General features: G+C 40.9%; 1 protein-coding gene across 2 annotated transcripts in view; it reads left to right on the top strand.

The window, feature by feature from the left end:
- The window catches only part of lasp1 (LIM and SH3 protein 1), a 35,711-nt gene extending 15,249 nt beyond the window's left edge, over positions 1-20,462 (top strand). Inside the window, exons 3-7 of one of the 2 annotated variants that reach the window (XM_042504203.2) lie at positions 2,781-2,865; positions 9,881-9,988; positions 14,268-14,346; positions 15,331-15,434; positions 16,820-20,462. In XM_042504203.2, coding sequence (XP_042360137.1) covers positions 2,781-2,865; positions 9,881-9,988; positions 14,268-14,346; positions 15,331-15,434; positions 16,820-16,993 — 550 coding nt within the window. In that variant the 3' untranslated portion in view covers positions 16,994-20,462. Of the gene's footprint in view, positions 1-2,780; positions 2,866-9,880; positions 9,989-14,267; positions 14,347-15,327; positions 15,435-16,819 lie in introns of both variants that reach the window. The other variant, XM_042504202.2, reaches the window with a different exon arrangement.
- Positions 20,463-21,428: the final 966 nt, after the last annotated feature.

Below are 21,428 nucleotides of genomic sequence, written 5' to 3'. Positions count from 1 at the left end.
AGAAAACATGGACGTATATTATTAGTCACGGAGCTCATGGATCGAGGGACAGTCCCCCCTAAAAGAAAGAGCAACACTGCTGGTAAAACTAACTAATGGGGAAACATTTATGGCAGTCAGCTAGTGGATTTTAAAATCTAAATCTGAACCTATTTAGATTTTTCTGGGGGTTGTCTCCGTACAGATATGCTTTTATCAGGTGCAACCAATTCTTAAAAAACTGACAGTCAGCATGGGTTTTCCTTACAGCTAAAACGGCTTGGCTCTGGAGATGGAAATAACATCAGTGATGAATGGCAATTGAGAGCATTAAGACAAAGCTCTGTCCAGTCCTGATAAACATTTGCCCTGTCATGTTATGTAGATTTGAGGTCTGTACCAAATAATTGGAAGCTACTTTCATGATGTTGACAGTCACATTCTAAATCAACATTTGAATGCTGCACAGCTTTTTTGTATTTTTTGCATGTCTATTTATTCAGTTTAAAACTTGTATTTCTCCACAGTTGCAGATATAGATTAGACTACACTAATATAACAACTATTATTCTGTCTGTAGAATTAGATTCCAGTAGTGACTGACTTGTTTCCAATACCTAGTCTAAGTCAAAATGTATTGAAAAAAGTTTGATGTAGTCATTCCCAAAATGTACATGTTTTTTTGTAATGAAATATTCAGCTTAAAATGAAACTAAAATTGTTCAGTGTGTGTAGTGCAAGGTCATCCATGAGCAGTTTATAAGTTCAGTGACTTGCTCAATGGTACCTCGCCAGTGCCCAGGAGGTGAACTGGCATCTCTTCAGCTACCAGTCTACACTCCACACTTGGTTTGGACTTGAGCAGGTAACCCTTTGGTTCCCAAGCCAAGTCCCCACACAAAGGGAGGCATGTACTGTATTAACAGGGCAATCTAGCAGAATTCTAACAGCACCATAAATTACATTTATTCATGAAAGAAAGTTGATTTAATCTACTTTCTTTTCATTTTAGCTGATAATTAACTTCATTCATATTAAGGATTTCACTTGAGCATTTTGGCCATTTTTTAGAGCTCAGCTTCATTCAAAAACATGTTTTGAATGTAAAAAAAAAGGTAAGAAATTTAGTACAGCCTTAGTAGATGTTTAGCTTTGTAGCCTTGTTTCAACCCTATGTTGCTTCCACATTTAAAACGTCACAGATGGTGATGGAGGTTTGCGTTTTGCATATGATGAACATATAACAAAGACAGACTGCTGAGTCTTTGTAGGAAACACCTTTTTTGCTACCGCAATTAGATATCTCACTACAATAAAAGAGTAGCGTCATTTGCATTGTTTGATCAGCTTGTGCAGGGCCTGCCCGTCTTTGGCTGCTGACATAGGAAACCACTACATCTAAATGTTGCTGATAGCTGCCATTTCAGGAAAATGAGTGCTAGCAGTTGTAAAGGCCTGAGCGTGCACAGACCTGCATGCGTTTGCATGGATGAAAGCAGGGTTCAAGAGTGTTTGTTGTATATCACAGAGCTTAAATTGTCAACTTCAATCAACTTCTCCAACTACATTCATGTTCTGCTTTCTACTCTTTAGAGTTATTTTGGGGGATTTCTTTAAAGTGGCTTTATGTCTTTTTTTAAACAATATTTTATGTAAAATGTGCCAACCGCAAACCTTTTGTTAAAGTTTTTAGTATCCCATAATCACATCAGGCCATATGCTAATTCAGTTTATTTACCATGTTGTCAAGGAAACGGTAAACATGTTGCCTGAATGGTTTACCCAGAGGCACGGATAGTGGTTGAAGAGTTTTGAGGTCGCCCGGCACCCTGAGGTAGGCTGGGAACTGCGGTCCATATGAGCATTAGATAAGTTGGAAGGGTTCTTCCCCTTCTACTGGATTTGCGCCATATTTTTCTGCTGCCATAAGGATCACACTGAACTAGCAGGCACTGTTATTTGTGGACATGAAGCCTCCAGTGTATAAAAACACTAACTTATGCCTCGCACGCACAAACCATTGACCGCGGTTTAGGCAATCAATAAATAAGCGTACGATGAATGGCTTTTGGAAGGATGCTTGGTGTGCTGCATGCGTGCATGTCTGCGTGTTTCTGCTTACTTCTGTGTGTTTATGTTTGCTGTATTTGTTTCAAGTCAAGCATTTTCTCCTGAGCAGTAGGAGGCCGGGTGGTTATGGGTCTGCGACTGTCAAGAAAATTCCCAGAATCCATTCAGAAAAGAGACTCGCCTTCATGCTCTGCTGAAAGGGGCTGCCCATGACATCATTCACACTCACCCACTGTCTCTTTGACCCTGTTACTGTGTCTGTGGCGTGCTGTTGCTTCCTGTTATCCCCCATAGGGCTGTGCCTGTGTGTGTGTGTATGTGTGTACACAAGTGTGTGCCTGTGTTTTGTAAGCATGGAAAGCTTTTTCCACACCTGCTATGGCTCGCCTCCAAAACTCTGCAACCTTGAGGCTCTCATCCCCCCACAAACAGCCCCTGCCTGCACTTCCTCTTTTTCAGACTACCTTAGCTCCCACTGACAGAGCATTGTGTGTTGTACTGACATGCTTTTTGTCTACAGGGGCTCCTAACTCAACCTCAGGACCACCTTGAATAACAAATGCCCCCACTGTGGGGCCACAGACTGCACACTGCTTGAGTTATGTTGTGTTTTTCTCTTAGAGTCTAGGCATGAGCGCCACAGTGGGAGTCTGAGTAAAAGCTGGCATCTGCCTCTGTGTGTGTATACTGTGTACTGACATTCTTTGCTGTTTTGTGTGTTTATTTTACAGACACTACCCCAAGACAAAATTCACCGCTGTGGCTGACACTCCAGAGAACATCCGCCTCAAAAATCTTAGCCAAATGCAGAGCCAGGTAACTATTTCTCTCTGCTAGCAGCTACTCATAACATTTAAGGCAAAACCAAACTTTGAAAAAAATATACACAGTTTGCACAGATTTTGGCATTGTTCCATAAAGGAGGCAAAAAACAGGCATGCTTAATTTGAAAAGCCTGACATGAGTGAACCGCAAAAATTGATATAGGCTTGTCTGTGTGCTTACAAAGCCACTTTTCAGATAAAATAATGAGTCTAACTCATGTTTGTACATTCAAGACCATTGCGTGCTCACAGCTTGAAAACAGACCTGAGAATTCAAGTGTGAAATTGATTCACAGTGGACAAGTAAGATACTTAAAGAGAAGGCTGATGATCATGTAAAAGTATAATAAATGAGGTATTATTGTCAAGAAAAGACAACTTGGCTGTCCAAGTAGTCTAGTGGTACATAGATGAGCAATTAAAAAGATTAATTATTATTTGTACAGCTTTTTTTTTTTCATGTCAAATCTGGCAGAAATACACTAGAATACTAGCAGCGGTTAAAGCTGCATTTGTATTTGGTAACTGTCATAAAAAATAAATTTCTTCATATTCACTGAAACTGTCACTATATACACACAGCATTAAATGAGACTGATAATCTTTAAAAAAAAATCACATTTCTCTGCCTATGCTACTGCCTTGTAGTGCTTCTAATGGCCTTACTGCAGGTTAATAAAATCAACCAATCAAGTGTCCATTTTGTCAGTTAAGACTTGTGAACTGCGGTCAAACTACCAAACTAGGTAGCACTGATTAAATATGAATCAAGATTCAGGCACTGCAATGCCTAATTAGTTCAAATTCTTAATCCTCAAAGTATTTTAGCCAGTGGGCAGATCTTGGTTCTTAAGCTGACTGTTTCCAACATGGCGGCCAGTTACAAACTTTTTCTCATTTTACAGTGAAACCCTAAAATATTTTTCTGAAAATTTTTAAGGTGAGAAAAAAGCAATGCATTAACAGAATCTTGATTCATGTTTTACAACAGAATTAAAGAATCCTTGGCTCTGATTGGTTGTTTTGGTTGCATCATGGAAGAATCTAGTGAATGGTATAGGAAGCAGTGGGAAGGGGAGGGGGGACTTTTTTTCACAGACTATCTGTCTCGTGTATTTCTTTCACAATATAGCAACAGTTTCATTAAATACATTTTTTCATTGAAGTTACTAAATGTTCTTTAAATTATATTAAAACATCATGTAGTTTGGAAATTTGAAATAGGATCTTGCTTCAATCTGTTTTGCAACACTTTCCATTTCCTTTTATCCCCACTTGAAAAAAAGAACCCTTGTTACTTAAGAAAGTATTGTATCATGAATAGTTTTAACTCTAGTTATGAGCCCATTTATCCTTTTAATTAAACTGGCAGAAGTCTAGTCTTTCAGTTGAGCTTTGTAATTCTGCCTAAGCTTGCATTTTAGCTTTCCTGATAAGAATCTGTGTAATCTGGAGAAAAAAAATCACTTGTAACAAAGCTTGACCACATTTGAATGTATTTGTGTAAACTGAATTTCCAAAAAATATCACAGATGTTGGTCCTTGTCACTGTGGAATCTGTGTAGGTGAATGTCATCGGAAGTAGGCCCTCCATCACACTGTCTGTGACTGATTAAATTTAAGGTTTACTTTGCTGTTTGACACATGTATACTCAAGTAAGACAAATATTCTGTAATAGTTCTGGCTTAACCGATACTCTTACAGCTCTCTTGTTTCAAGCTGCACCTCTCTGAAGTGTTAATGTGTCTGACTGTCATTTGTATGCCACTTTATGATGGTTGCAAACTGGATAATAGCCTAATAAATGGTGTGCTGTTATACCACACCATGTTTGCTGTGGCCCAGTACAGATGCACTGTTCTTTTCTCTGCATCTTTGTTGTTGTCCACTGTTTTGCAGGGCCACCCATATGTACTGACGATAGATCCTCCCAGATTATATCTGTACCTATTTTGCTTCAAATAGCCCCAAGATTTAGGTCGTCAGTCTAATTTGTAACCATGGAAAACACTACTACGAGTCTTTCTCCAGAAGCTAAAATAACAAAGACCCAAATATATTCTAAGATGTAAAAAAAAAAAAACCCTCATCAGACCAAAATATCCATCTAAACTGGGTCATGTGTTATTGCCTTGATGAAGATGGCTCTGATAAAGTCAGAGAGATTTGTACTCACCAACTGACTTTTAATAATATTTTCCTAAGTCAGCTGTCTGTAGTTAAAGAAAGCATAACAAATCACACATAGAGTGGCCATAAAATGTTATTTTTTCATTGTGGCAAACTAGTGGCAGACAGTTGTCAACCCTGAAGGCTGTCATGTGAGGTTTCACTTCTCTTACTCACACAATACTGTCTGAAGCATGTTCCGTAGTATTCTAGGAACTTGTCCGTCTATGTGATCACAGAACAGACTCATTGGAAGCTGCTTTACACATTGTAATGCAAAATGACAGAAAAATGCACAGCTCAGTAGAAAAGCCCCTTCAAACACTACGGATGAGCCTGGGGTGTGTGCATGAGAGGAGGGTTTTTTGGTTTAGTATTGGGGTGGGGTCAGTGGTCATGTGGGAAGGGGGATAACTGAGGATCGAGAGACAGATGGTGTTTGTTTTTTGTTTTTTTTACATGGATTGCGCATCCAAACAGCCCCCCCACAAACAATCAACCAAACACCAAGAGACTGTCATTACACCAATGGTTTATCATAGTCACATTCCTAAGAATAAGATTATCCATACATAAAAGATGTTTGTGATTGATGGGGAAGGATTTGTGTAATTGTGAACAAAGACTAGCGTTCTTTCTCAGTAATCATAGTGGACAGGCAACTATAATTTCATTAGAAATACCCGAAGCCTTTACCAGAAGTTGGTTGGTCTAAATGGATTTATGGTTAAAAAAGTTTCCTCTCAAAAAGAGGACATGGTTTAAATGTACAGTCCTCTTTCTGAGAGGGTTGGCTCAAACATGCTTTTGGGTACAGAAACTGTAGAAAAAAAACTGCCATTTGTGCTGCATATTAAAAAGTCTCCTCAAAAGAAACAGTCAGAACTACAAAATATTTAAGTTTCATGGGGTTCATGTTTTATGATGTTACCCCCTTTTTTCTTTTTTCTTTTTTTTCACCAATTTCACTTGTTTAATAAAAGATAGAATTTCATTAGATAATCAAAAAAGGATATAATGCACACTACTTACTAGGAATGAGCATTTTGAGAAACTTCCAAATTGGGGTGCTCACCTTAGATTATAACTGAGCAATGTTACCCGAGTACTTGTTAAGGAAAAAGTGTAACATAAAAATTGCAATGTAAATATGACAACAATGGAAATCAAGTGCATTTTGAAATTCAAATTATTTTTTAACAACAAGGCATCAAATAGTCTGTTAAATCATAAATTAAGAGTTAATTAAAGAACAATCAGCAAATGTTCTGATGCTGTTGTTACATAGGTTAGACATAGCACCAAAGGACCATCTCTGGAACCTGAAGGCGCTCGCACAGTCAACTCAGCATCTGCCCCATTAGCACAAGCTAACACAGTAGCAGTCGTTAATCCTTTTAATAACCACTGGGCAACTTTAGCTGTGTGATGCTAATAGTTAATCTTGTCACTGTGTGTCTGTGTGTGCAGGCGGACTCTCACAGACTGTTTTTCGGTGCAGAGCTCAGACTCCTGCAGCAGTAGACTCATGATAATTGGAGACAGCGCAATGAAATGATGCATGATGATACAATGAAATAAGATTTTACCCATTTTAATTACAAAAAATACAATTACTCTATACATTGGATGAATACGGATGTCCAGATCCAATCCCTACTGCTCACGCATGTTTATGTTATAGTTATTGTAGATAGATATTTTTGGATAATATGATATAAGTGCTACGATGTTTGTAGTACTGTTGTTGTGTACTCTTTTGCGAGTGTGTTTGTGTCAGTGAAAGGAAGTTAAAGGTGTTCGTGGAGAACTATGGCCATCTAAACCTTCAGCAACACAGCCGCTGCGTTGCTACGGGAACCCTATTGCTATGGTAGCAGGGTAGAGGTTTGTCACACCTCATTACAAGACTTTGCAGGGGGAAACAGAAAGAAACAAGACAGAGTGAGAGAGAAATAAAGAAACTGGAGAGAACGAATTGGGGAGGAGGAGGAGAGCAATGAGGCGCACATGAGCGAGGGAAAAAAAGGAAGAGACAGGAAGGCACCAATACAAGAGAGAGAGGGAGGAGTGCAGGGTGAAAGAGGAAGAGATAAAAGTAAATCCCCAGAGGAAGGAAAGCTAGAGGAATGCAAATAGAAGCGGAGAGAAGGATGATAATGAGGAATAGCTTCAGCTCGATGGGACGACACTGTGTGTTGCTGTTGAGGCAGTAAAATATGAATGAATGAAAAAGGAGCACAGAGAGAAGGCAGTGTGGGTGTGGAAAGAAAGCAGAGGCATGATTGGAGGAGAAGAAGCTGTTGCACAGACCTCGAAAAGACAAAGGAGATAGACTGAGAAATAAAAATAGGGGGAGGAACATATGTTGACTGATGGGAGCGGAGCAAGAATGAAGGACAAAGATGGGTCGAGGCCACATTAATCTCCTTCGTGACTTATCTTTGTGCGCAGGCTTGAGAGCCGTGTATAATTTCCCATGGAATCAGGATCAGCCGCAGTTTTTGCCCAATTTCTCAGCGGACGTCACGCCAGGGGTGACGGCACATATGAACGTATCACACACACATTATCTGTGAATCACAGCGATGTCATGTCATCACGATGGGTCGGGGGATGAGAGGAGGGCTGGTCAGCACTCTGTGCAGCAGTGTCAGACGTTATGTGGACATCAGGGGAGGGCTTTTGTTTCCTGGTAATGCATGCAGTGCATTATTGCAGTGCAAGAAATTGGTGCAGTCACCGTGTAGGCAGAAGTATGGGTTTGGTTGGTGTGGGGAGGTGAAATTGAAGTAGGGCTACTTGTCACTGCCTAGGGTTACATGCAGACCAGTATTGCCCTATTATTTTAAATATGACAATATTCTGAATTTGATATGGTCATATAATCAGCATATTCCTCTTAAATATGCAGAGTCAGGCCGTTTTCCAAATTTAGCATTTTCCAATTAAGACGTGTCATATGCTTATTGGGGTTTTAAGAAGTGTATTTGTATATGTACACAGCCAATTTGAAATATTTGTTTCAAATGGGTTTTCACCGTAGTGTGCGACACACAGCCTCTATTGTGTTTTCGGTTAGTGCTGTGCGTTGTCAAGGATACGTTGTACACAAACCAACTCGCCAACAGTTGGCAAAGCTGTGGGGCAGAGATGCATGCAAAAGAAAATCCTGCATTTCTGGTCAAAAGGAGAAACGCACCTGCATTTAAAACTTAATGAAAGACTTAGATATCAACAGTTTATTTACATCAACATATATTTATTTATCAAAACACCAGCCTTTTTCAAGAAGGTAAAGGAAGGAAAGAGGGAGTCCAACAAGTCCTCCATCAGTAGGAAAGAAAAAAAAGTCGTATTGTGATGCAAATAAGCAAAATGACGAGTGGCTTCAGCTGTTCTACTTCTATTTTGACGTGATAAACAACATGTCAGGGCACGTCAGAGTATGCACGGCTGCATGTGGACGGGAGAGTTTGTGGAATATTCATTTTCATTAAACATGTAAAAAGCTTAGTGGGAATATTGTCTTTTTCAGGAGCAACGGCAAAGAAGGAACATTTTGTGCATGTAAACATTGTTTGAAATTTCATAGCACATGCCGAGCAGATCAGATGAAGAAGAGCCAGCCATGTGTAGCTGTTTCTTTAAAAATAAAACATGTACCTCACTTCCCGTTTCAGCTTTGTAAACTAGTGTATGTGGTTGCGACTTTGGATACCTCAAATTAGCCACAGGGCAGCAGTGAAGGAGAGCTCCATGCATTGGCTGGACATTTCCTCCTCCACCCTTAGGGCCAGGATAGGGTGGGAAGGTTGGAAAAACACAAGCACACACATACAGACACTGTTTGTCACACACTGCCCTCATTATGACCATATATGGTTGCTACCACGTCCTGTATGTAAGGGCCTCACTCCCCAGCAAACAGGAAGTGAACGTCACCACATAAGGTGGGCCAACCGTACTTTGCTTGCACTCTTAACAGACACACACACTCACACAAACACACACACACACACACACACGCACACGCACACACACAAAACTAAGCTTACTTCAGTCATAGTTTAAGCACGAGAAAATAGTGTTTATTATTTAAGAGTGTATATGTGTTTTGAAGAATAAAGAGATTATAAGGGCACAACTTAGTTTATGTTGTCATTCAACTTATGCTTCATAGAGTGAAATTACACTAACAATATAATGAAAAGGTGATATAACGTTTATTGTAGCACATGCATGATTAAATGTGGGCTAAATTTGATTGGCAATCAGTTAAGGAAGTACCAAAAAAATGAGGGGAAAAAAATCATTTTGACTAGCGGTGACAATACAGCATTTTCATCTAAAAGTGTCAAGCTGTAATAAAGTCAACAGTAAAGCCATTTTCCCTCCCTGCTGTAAAAGTATTTTATTAGGCAAAATAAAACCCTTTATTAGGCCAAATTAAAGCTCAGGACTGATCTTTTTTTCAAGCCAGGCACAAAGTACTTAAAAGTGTACTTTTTTACTGCAGATACTTTTGATAGCATTACATTATTTCAATCAACATAAATTCATTTGAAAGAAGAAGAAAAATACCAAGACACATCGGTTGTCTTTTGTAATGTCTTTTTCTTTAATCTGTTTATGTTGAAAGAATCTAGGTCAGAGCATGTATAAGTAATCATCTGCGCAGCATTTGATGGATTTTCCTTGTTGACTCACACAAATGCATTGAAACTGGTCGCGCAATTTCATTTCAGCCAAAATGTGCGCCACATATTGTTTGCTTTGCATGTTTTTAACGCTGTGTTTTGTTTCTAACATGAATCATGTTTGTTTTTTTCTGCAGGTTTTGTACAAGGAGGATTTTGAGAAGAATAAAGGGAAAGGTTTCACTGTGGTCTCAAACACACCGGAGCTGGAGAGATTAAAGAAAACGCAGAACCAAGTCAGCAATGTAAGTGTCGGCAATACTGTCGCCAAGACAGTCAACCCTCACTCCACCTGTTCATTTGATGCTTTAAAGTCTGTGTGAAGTAAATCAGAGATTTCTCTCTTGAAACGCATAAAACATGTCAGAAAATACTTAAACTATACAGTACAGTACTGCATTGTGGAGTTACACCGTTAAACTGTTTTTCACTTTTTGTGTCCAGAATTTTGGGGGCGGGCTTTAAATCATGGCTCAATGACTCACTGGAGCCAACCCCTATCATAATTGTTCCCATGATGTATAAAGATCAGTCCCTCGAGGACCTGAAATGCCTCATTTCATAGCAGCTTCTCTGAAAAACTGTGATCCATGTTGGGATATTTAAAGGCCATTTTGCAATGATAGTTGTGATGCTATCTCGGATTCTGTGAGAATTCAGTGTTTTCCACAGAATTAGAATCTGTTAGTGATGTTTGGCAGAGTTGGGGACAGCTACGGCTAATTGCAGGCGATTAGCTGTTGATACCGTTCGACGCAGCGCTGAAGGAGAGGCTCTCCTCCTGATCTCTCTTCCTGGATAGCAAAAGCTAATGTGATCTCATCACATTTTTTCTGTGGTGTGACTCATGAACAACTCATAACAGCCAGACTTAAATCGTAGCAGAAAAGCTCTTAATTTTCAGTATTTTGAGTGAACATTTAGAGTTCTGCCAGTGTTGTTTTCCCCCCGAGAACCTGATGTGACGCCAGTGTGATGTCAGACGAATAGTTTCTCTATATCACTATAATCTCTCTGCTAATATTGGACTGACCATTTGTTCTTCGGAGGATGATTGGTCTATATGAAGGACACTAGAAAGGGCCTGGTCTTTCTTTGAGATTTGCTGATATCACAGTTTCAAGCTGACTTCAGGTAGGTCATGCTTATCTGCTACATAGTTCAAGACTTATAATATTTACACGCATAATATTTATGTTAGTTTTGATAGAAAGGCTGTCACCACGAGTTTTCATCGTTTTCTTCATTTCACCTCCTGAGATTGGCTGCACCGTCTTTACCTCAGGCCTTAGGGCCCTGACACAGTAAGCTGACAGACAGCTATATATCAGTGTCGGCCTTCGGTGAGAATCTGTCACCCTAGTATTTGTGGTATGTGCTGCACCACTGGCACAAGTTGGCACTTGTAAAGACAGAGGCAACATGAGGTGACAGACACCGTGCCGATACCTTGCGCCCCAGAGCTTCACTATCAGGTGAGTGAGGGAAAGACCACGTCCTTCACAGCTTCACTGTCAGGTGGAGAGAGACCATGCCCTTCATGGATGAGGAAGTCATGGGATCCTTACCCCTGACAGTTTATGTGTGTCAGGTGAGAGAGAGACACTGTGCGCCACAGAGCTTCACGCATGGAACACACTGCATGCGTGAGCAGCACATGATGGCAACCTCGCAGAACAGCAGCAGGTGTTTCACGCTCGTGATGTTCACACTGTTGCTGTGACGCTTCTGCAGGGCTGGCTGCTGCTTTGACTTCTGTATTTCCACATTTATTAACATATATCTCACTCATTTATGAAGTCTTGCAAATTTTTCACAATAAAATACCTTGTCATGTCAACAACTGATGGGATTTTGTCAACAGAAACATTGTCAGAGGACATTTATTTTGAAATGGAAGCAGGAAAGTTTGAGTAAAACATTTGTTTGTATTTCCTTATGTCTGTGACACTTTAAGACATTGAAACTGTACTAAAAGGTAGTATAGATTCAATATAAATATCAAAATGCCATTTTCACTGTCTATTTTTGCTGACAACCATGATTGGCACGCAGAAAAAAATCGGTGAGCCACTGTTTCCCTAAATGTGCCATGGCTGACAGGCAACTGAGACACGCCTGACATGTGCTGCTCACCTAGGCAGTGTGGCTGCCCTGACTTGCTGACATGGGCGCCAAAAAAACCCAACAGGTTCCACAACTTTCATCAGCGCTAATGCAGGCAGTGTGTTCCAGGCATCAGCGTGATGTGAGAGAGAGCCTGGCGTGCCTTCGACTGTAATTCACCTGCTCTGTGCTGCAGGAAAGGGCTCCACTCGGGATGAACCGCTGGGGGGTCTTACGTGTTTGCCTTACGATGCTGCTCACACCACCAGAATGGCTTGACTCAGTCAATAAACCTGTTAAAAGCCGTTTGGTGAAATGATCATTCCTGTCACTGTGTGTGTGACAGGCGCAGTAGCAATATCACAAACATTCACATGATTCATCCTGGAAAAAAAAAAAAAAAAACAAGAATATCCGTATGCCAAAATTGAAAACTGAATACCTATATTTGGGTCCAGCCCATGTCGCCAGTTCTTTGATGTTGGTTTGGTGTATAAGGGCCTGAGATCTTCACAAGATTAAGATCTCAAGTTTTATAATATTTTGCATGTTGTTTGTTCATCTTTCATCCTCCCACTTAGTCATTGACATCAGTAAATGTCAGGCTTCCTCAGCTCACAGCGCTTCTGGTGTATAGTAATGGAATTCTCCTCAAATCACTCTCCACATGGACGATTCTGCCCCTCTCGGCCGGCCTCTCTCCCTCAGCTCCTGTTATTGATTTGCCATTTCTCTGTAAATACAGAACAGCCATGAAGAAAGCCATGCAGTGTTTACCTTGTTTCCTCAGACTGCTTAAGTCAGCTGGAAAGGCTTTTTTTTTTTCATGTGAAACACTCAGACACAAAGCATACGTCATTACACAAACCTACTCCGCACTGGCCTTGCTAACGACATAATTAGTGTGGAGGGTGGTGGGTAATCACTGCTTTCATGGTGTAAAAGATCTCACATGTCAAAGATCAAGCAAATTTGCAAGACAGAGAAAGATGTGTACATATACAGTATATTGCATAGGCTATTTTTATGGGTGCACGCACACATGCTTCATCAAGATAAGACAAAGTGCAATATGGTTACAGAGATTCGGGCGTATCCTGAAGCTTTTTAGTCAGAACTGATAAACAAAGCATCTGCTTGCAATTAGTGTGTCATTCATAGCCAAACATCAGAGAATGACTCCAGATGACATCTCATCTTTCTCTCGTTTAACTCTCTTCCCTGGATACTAAGAATCATACCAGGTTACTCTCTCCAGAATGTCAGCAATGTGAAGCTTTTCACTTTTACTCGTCCTGACTCGTCTGTCATTCTTGTTATTTGTTATCTCGTCATTTTTTTTTTTTGCTTTGTCATGACTCTTTGCTCTTGTGTCTCTTCCATTTCCCGTCACCATCTTCTTGTCAAGCAGCAAAGATTGAGAAGTAAAAAAGTAATGGGGGGGGGCTTAATTCAGCAGCATACTGGACACTTCCTTTATAAACACCTAAACATACACACCATCTGTTCGACCTGCTCCTTCAAAACAAAATAATCTCCCTCACACACTCTCACTTAGCATATTGCACTTGAGAACAGTCACTGTGTTCTCTCAGTCGCTTGCTTCACTGTCCTTGCACAACCACTCCTGTCATCCCATCCAGTCTGTGAACACACTCTTTGCTAACGCTGCCGGCAACAGTGGGCTCTTTGAGGGAGGCTGTAAGCGAGGACAGAATCAGGGTTGTAAATCTTGACCGAGCCACTGTGAGTCAGTCTGTTATCAGCCTGGTAATAAGGGGGACGGGTTATTTAGTGCAGTCATCGAGCAGTCACTCAGTTTCATTTTCATCAGAGTGGCCCTGTTTCATGCTGTAATACTGAATGCTGCCTTTGTCACCCTGGCTGGAGGTCGATCATAGTATTTTTACCTGAAATTGTAGCTCAGGTGCCCCTTTTGTTAATTATTTGCTTTAGGATTGTTTTAAAGAGTAAAATGTTCAATTATTCTTGTGAGAGTAGTAATATACATGATTTTAGCTGTGCTTAGTCATTTCCTCTCGAATCTAACTGGCTCATTCTCACCCTAAGCGTTCAAGCTTCTAGTCGGTTCCTTTTTTCACTTCACCTGCTCTTCCTCATGTGTCAGCCAGGGTTGCTATGCAACTCTGAGATCGCACTACTTCCGGCGGCTGAGATGTCATTTCCTCTCAGCCTCAAATGTTGCTCCTCTGAGGTTTTGCTCGCACGTAGGGCGCCCCACCTATAACCATAAACACAGGGACGCTAGAGAGCATTTCGGAGACCTCTGGTGGAGAGAAAATTGAACTGCACTCTGTGACCGCTCCCTGGAAAAATAACCACACCTGTAGATTTGAAGCTCTTGCTTAAAGATGCATCCATGTTTATCTGTGACTGTACTCTGTTTGTCTCTTGCAGATTCCGTACCAAGATTGCGCTGATAAGAGAAGGGTGGGAGGAGAGGTCCCACATCCGCAGGCGTGCAGCCCCAACCAAGGTATTTTTTCTAAAACACTCCCAAGCTTTGCAAAGTATAAGTACATTAAGTTTTACTGATCACTCAGTCTGCAGTTCTAAAAGCAGCAGGAGTAGTGATAGTCATTAGAGTAGTCGGACCATAGAAGGTAGGAGAAAAGCTTAGATTACAGAAAGCAGTTCACCCAGATCCCCCTAAAAACTCATTGAATAAAACCTTTATAAAACCCAATCTTTTGTATAGATAGATGTAGCCTTCTTGTGATTTGTGATTGTGGTAAACCCAGATGAATATATATTAGGCATTTTTGTTCTTTCTGAAAAGTTATCTGTGTATCTCCACTTTTCTTACAGTGTCTTGCTAAATGCTGTATGAGTGCGCCAGGGTGGGTGTTGCCTCAGCACACCACTCGGGGATCTTGGTTGTAACTTGTTCACCGTCCTGCTCGGCATTTAATCCTTTCAGCTATTAATAGTTGCATTGCTGCAGAAACTGCTGTACATAAATATCGTGCAAGTCAAGTTATTCTAATGTGTGATGTGACTCTAAATGGTTACATCTATGGATTTTACAAAGGACAAAATATTGCTCACTGAATCTCATATGAGCAACTTTGAGTATCAACTATAATATGTCAGAAAACATTGTTACTGGAAGCATTAGGAGATCAGTGGAAAAGTTACAGCTAAGTATTTGTAAATGTCCCTGCTGTTTGTATTTTACATGTCTAATTTACACTAAGACACAGAAAGCCATTGTGTAAGAGGTTGTGTAACAAGGAAATCAAGAGCCTCTGGATGCACATCTTGGCTTGCCGTGTTTTTGAATTCCCCACTCTTTCGAAGAGTAAATGCAGAAAAAAATACTTGCACATGCTTTATATGGATTGAAATTTAAATTTTCCACAAACAGTCACAGAAAAGAACCATGTAAGTCTGAGACAGAGCAGAAATAAAATCAACTCATTAATCTGCCCTTCACTTTTCTTTCTGTTTTTAACAGCAGCTTATCAGCAGCCTGGAGCCTCTCAGAACTTCGCCTTTGAGCCCACTCCTGAACCAGTGCAGCAAGTGCAACAGGCAGCTGCTGCCCCCCCTCCCAGTGCTGGGGTAGGTCCTCCATTTCCCCCACTTTTTAGTTGATGAATCAGGCAATATTGTTGTAAATTGTTCCATATCAAAAAAACAAGATTACACTCAAAATCTGGATGTATACATAAAGCTAAAATAATTAGCTGATTATTTATTTTCTGCAAGTTTCTCAAATGTCAAAATTTGATGATTTTCTTAGCATTCTATGATTGTAAGCTGGACATGTTTTGGTTTTGGTCTCTTAGTCTGACAAAACACTTGAAGTTGTCAGCTCAGGCTTTAGGAAATCACAAAGGACATTTTTGTACATATAAGAACTGAAGGCCTTTGCACACCAAGTTGATATTTTTCGTATGTGTTTTTTTTTTTTAATCTGTCACAGAGCAATGTTTCACACTGAAAGCATGTACAATGCATTTTATTGTTCTTGTTTTTGAGGAAATTTGCAATACAAGACAAAATGGAAAGACACATAAGCTCTTTGCTTCTCTTTATGTCACTTTTACAAAGCATTTTTACAAAGAACCGAACATTGGCGGCAGCATGACATTTCAGTGTGTGATTTTAGACAGCATGCCAGCATCTTGAAAGCAAAAAAGGTGCAATTGGTGTGATACAACAGTGTCTGCCTTTAGTGTGACATGTAATATAGGCGTTGGCAGCACTTTCTAAACAATAACAATGGCATAACATGTCAACAACGACCATTACCATCCCTGTTTTAATACGGCTGATCTCGTCCTCTGCTCGGAGGGTAAGGAGCTCCCGAATCTTATTGTTTTCCAGTTTGCAGACTATTTCGGCTGCTGTTTTTCTTTTTTTGAGTTAACTGCTGCTAGCTGCTCTATAAATCCCCTGTGGGTTATGTACATAACATGCAGTCAAGACGTCACACCTGCCCTGTCGTTGGTCCTGTCCTGCCGTCTGTCTCATTTAAAACAGACTTTGAATTGATGCTGTTACTACCTCCACTGGAGGCTTAAAAACAAGACAACTCCACCACCCATTCTGTGATCGTAGCTTTATACAGAACGACGAGACGCCAAAGTGATTGAATATTCCCGCCTTGAACAGACAGCTTAAAGGGGGCTTCTGCCTGCATCTTGCATCTGGCACCATGGCAACCTAAAGGAGCTGAGCTGTCCTCCCTGTCTGTGTCCATGCTGTCGCTCTCTGGTTGCAGCTGTATGTGTCAAACAGGTTAAACACACATTTTCTGGGGCGGCCTCTAACTCACCTACTAGAGTGTGCGCCCCATATGCCGAGGCCTTTGCAGCGGCCTGGGTTAAAATAAAAAAACACACTCTTCCACAGATGTTTTCAGCTGTAGCTTCTTTCTAGCAGACTGTACATGGTGGCAGCTGTTATCAAGAACTAACTGATCTCCTTGTTGTTGTCCACAGAAGCGGTACAGGGCAGTGTATGACTACTCTGCTGCCGATGAGGATGAGGTGTCCTTCGTGGACGGAGACGTGATCATAGACGTGCAGCAGATTGATGAGGGCTGGATGTACGGGCGTGTACAGCGCACCGGCCAGCAGGGCATGCTGCCTGCCAACTACGTGGAGTCCATCTGAGCAAGAGGGAGAGAAAAAGAGGGAGAGAAAAAGGAGGAGGTAGAGAAAGGGAGGGAAAGAAGGAAAGGAAAAGCCCAGTGCCATCTCATCTTACGCCGCTTTCTCTTGATTTTACTCTTGTTCCCTGATCTGTCCTGTGAGACCCTGAACCCCCGCTCCCCCCCTTTTCTGCGTACCTGCTCTGCTCGCACTGTTTCACCACAGACACCCTCTACCTATCTGTCTGTCTGTCTGTCTGTCTTTCGCTGTCTGTCTGCCTGCCTCTTTGTCTGTCTGTGCTGATGTCTGTCTTTGTTCGGATGGCTCGTCATCCTCTTTATCTTTCCCAAACCTGGCTCCACTCTCAAGTGCTGTCACAAGTGGAAAAAAATGAAAGTCTTAAAAGATAAGCTCACAGTTCATCGCAGTACGTCAGGGGTCATGCCGTGTCACATAGCTCCATCCTAGCTACAGCACTTAACAGTCCTAGCACATCATCATGCAAAAATTAGCAAGAAAAAAAAAGTAGAAAGCCCTTCTTGCCCCCGCAGGTCAGCCACCACAGCTGCAGACATTGTTCTGTGCAGAAAATAAGTTTGACGTGTGGGCGGGTGTGGCATTTTCATTGGCCTGCTTGTTTTTGTTTCTTTCTTTAATTTTGCTGCGTGAACTTGGCCAGACTGGAAACACAGTGTAGAATCTCAGTCTATCAGAATTAAGCTTGAATATTTTTAACTTGTGTACATTCCTCTAACCTCTGACCCACCAATCAGCCGATTATCAGTCTTAACAGAGAGGTTTTTAATGTATTTATAGATTGACACACATCTCACCATTGTGCGCTCGAGCAGGCGCCCTCGTGTTCAGCGCTGCATCGCGGGTATCGTCGTGAAACTGGAATCGTAGCCTAACTGAAGAGCACCTCCTGTCGTTGCCTTCCCTGGGCGTGTCGGATACAGGAGGGATCAGGGACAAGTTAGGGGACATTATCAGTCCATCTCTTGCAGCCATGCTGAATGCATCACCTCAGTGGGTGTGCAGTGTGTGCACCCTCATTCCTGTTTCTTACAGTCTGAATGCCTTCAGTCCAGAGAGAATCACAAAGTTATGGTGATCAATTTTTTGAGAAAGGAGACAGGTCAAGTCCTTCCCCCTTTTTTTGCTACCAAATCACTGCAAAGAAAACACATTTCATGAAAAGAGAAGGCCAAGCACAACTCTATATTGTGATTTTTTTTTATTTTAAATTCATTCCACTGTTTTTGTGAATGACCATTCCAGTCTTTATTTTCCATTTAATGTGAGAGAAACTTTTGAATCCTTGGCTGTGGTAAATGTTGTTCTCATGCTGTTCTTCCTTTGCCTTTCTTGTTATTGTAAGATGGTTATTTTCCAAAAAAAAAAAAGAAAAAAGAAGTGTATTAAATAAATAAATAAACCAGCAACTCAATTTATGAACCGAGGCAGAAGTGTTTATCTAGACGTGTGCAGTCGCAGTATTAGATCAGTTGTGGGATTAACCAGCCTGCAGTTTCAGGTCAGAACAGTGCCAGCAGCTTGATTGAGAAATGCTAGCACGTTCAAACCTGTTTTCCGATTAGTGGCTCTCTCTTAAGCTGTTTAATATTCTGGAGCTTCTAAGAAAGAGCATTGACACATAAATATACATGAAATGAGAGATTATTTTATGCTCTGGTCCTTAAACATTCATAAAACCTGGCCTGTCGTCAGTGTGCGGGGGCCAAGCACTGATGCAAGACAGGAAGTTGTGTTTTTGTCCATCTGGCTGGTGAATCCCAAAACTGTATTTGACCAGCTAAAATTTTGGTCATTGGTGGTCACTAAGATTTAAAGATGGTTGGTTCATAAACACAAAATCAAGCATTTAAGTTGCTGGCTGTGACACAGAAATGCTGTATCATTCCTTCACTCTGGATACTGGAATTCTGTGAGGACCTTTATATGATTTAAAAAATAATACTGGACCATTTCTCAGTGGTGTAAATAATCTCATTGGCCCCTGACCACGCACATCTCTCCCCAACCTTTTCTCGCCGTTTCATTCTCTTGTGATGCACTGCGACTGTCACAGACATGAGCGATCTGGGCGGTCAGTTTTAAGGTGGGGTCGGGGGGGGGCGATAAATGTTCAGCTTTATGAAAAGAAACAAGGCTCTCACTATGTAGCTAGATGACATTGTACAATTGTATATGTATCATAAAGGTGAGTTAGGGAAAATGTTTTTACAGGTCATGGTGCTCTGGGGAGTGGCTTGCCTGCAGATTAAAGTGATTCATATCTTTTTTCTTGTGAATGTGGCTGAGGGGAAGTAATGTGACTTTAACAGTTCACTCACGGAAAAAAAACATTTTGGTGCAAGTTGATGTTGAACATTAATAAAATTTTGCAACTTTCTAATGTGATGAATTGTGGAAGTGCTGATAGAAATCATTAAAAAAAACTTAAACTGGTTTATAGGTTGCCAAACAAAATGAACTCACTGTATGTACGCCTGTATTTTGCATTAACCTCTACTTGACAACAGGACAAGTTTATTTGCAAAACAGATGCTAGGTGGGAAAGCTGTTTTAGAGCTCACGGTTGTGTTTCTCTTCGAGTTGGGGGTTTGGCTTGACGTGAAATGATTGTTGTTCCTGGCTCAGGATGATGTTTGCTCAAATTTAATTTAAAAACAAAGCTACTCACACTGGTAGCCCGCGTTACTCTGCGGATAAGAGCATATCCAAACTTCCTTTTTCCTTGAGGGCGTTGATTGTGACAGTGGATGAAATGAAACATGTGGCCAAGGACGGGCCAGTGTTGTGTAAGTGTGGCTCAGGATGGATTCGTTAAGTCAAATTTGAGTGTGTGGTGATGTAAGTGTGCGAGGCTGGAGAGGGGGGAGGGGGTCGACAGAGGGCGGTGATCTGATGCTCTCAATCTCCCAGGCTGTGAGGCAGGGCAAGTTTGTTTGTCTGACCTGGATATTAGTCAGGAGTTAACCTCTTTTGCCAAATACCGCTCTTCTGCTCTGGCATCACTCATCTCCTGAATCGTAACTTCATATCATAACCCTGTTTCCATTTAGTTTCTGTCTAGTATCCTGTCCGCCCGTCTGCTGAGATCCCTCTTTCCTTCAGCCTTCATTGTCGGCTCCTGCGCTTCTGATGAATCATTCCCTGCTTCTATGATACTGGTTATATACTGTAGATTTTGCAGAGTGAAATCATGTAATCCACAATCGGGTTTAGTATTCAGACCGGTTTTGTGCATTCCATCTTAATTGTTTTGTTTTTTTGTATAATTTTGTTATTTTTTAAATAAAAAAATAAATATACCATATGCACATTGACATACACCTGTATTCAAAGCTCATTCTGATTACCTACTCAGAATTAAGGACCTGATATCATCTCCTGTTGCCCTGTTACAGCACTTCAAACTGTACTTATGATTCTGCAGATTCAATAAAATGTCATTTTTTTCTCAGACTGTTGTTTGTGCTACATCTTATGTTGTGCATCAGTGTAGTGGGACAAACAAACCCTTGTGTGATCTTAGCAGCTAACTAACCTTATCTCCAGCAGGTTTTATACATCCAAAGAACATCTATGAAAATAAACTGCATGGTAATCAGACCGGGCTTCTAATTGAGACAGACATTTATTTGTCAAAATGTTTAGCCTTACCCGTCTTGCAAAAGGGATGGCGTATTTAATTGGGACAGGCTTATATTTGAAATTTTGTGGTGATCAAATTGTTAAAAAAAGAAAAAAGAATCACAACTGACCAAGGCCATGGCCATTGAATCAATATTCTATAAAACTGTATATTATAATTACTGCCTCAAAACTGACAGTGAACCTGGGCCTTTAAGGCTTTCTGGGGCCCCTGGGGAAGTTTCCACCTTTCCCCTGCTTGCTTCACATGTTATCTACATGTTAGCATCCCAACACAAGATGAAGAGTATAGAGTAAAAATATTCTGTATCCTCCCCCTTGTGTTTATGTACTCATTCAAGACCTCCATTACTCAAAGAATAGTATCTGGGGAATGGTTTCTTTGAGGATAAATTGGCGCAAAACGACTGGTTTGATTGAGATTATGCAAGACTGGTCCTGGCACAGCTTTATTTACACTCAGCAGCCAATTTAGTAGTAATAATTAAGTAGTAGTAATTAAGTAGGCCTAAACTCAGCTAAAACCAAAGCAGCCTATTACAACACGTCCTGCAGAAAATCCTTCTTTCATAAAGGTCATAATGTTCAGTTTTAAAATTGTTGTAGAGAGGTGTTGATGCAACTTTATGATCATTTTAAGGATGTAGTTTGTGCTGCTACAAACAGTTGAATAGTTAATAAAGGTAAGTTTCAACTGGGAGTACCTAATAAACAGGTACCTACCAGTATATTGAACAAGACAGCTGCTGCTTCTGTGCCTGTGTGTGTGTGTGTG

The sequence above is a fragment of the Plectropomus leopardus genome, chromosome 18 (assembly GCF_026936395.1).
Source record: "Plectropomus leopardus strain MGB_pleo_1.0 chromosome 18, ASM2693639v1, whole genome shotgun sequence".
Classification (NCBI taxonomy): Eukaryota; Metazoa; Chordata; class Actinopteri; order Perciformes; family Serranidae; genus Plectropomus; species Plectropomus leopardus.
The sequence above is the reverse complement of the archived record's forward strand: the minus strand, read 5'-3'. Positions and strand labels throughout refer to the sequence as shown.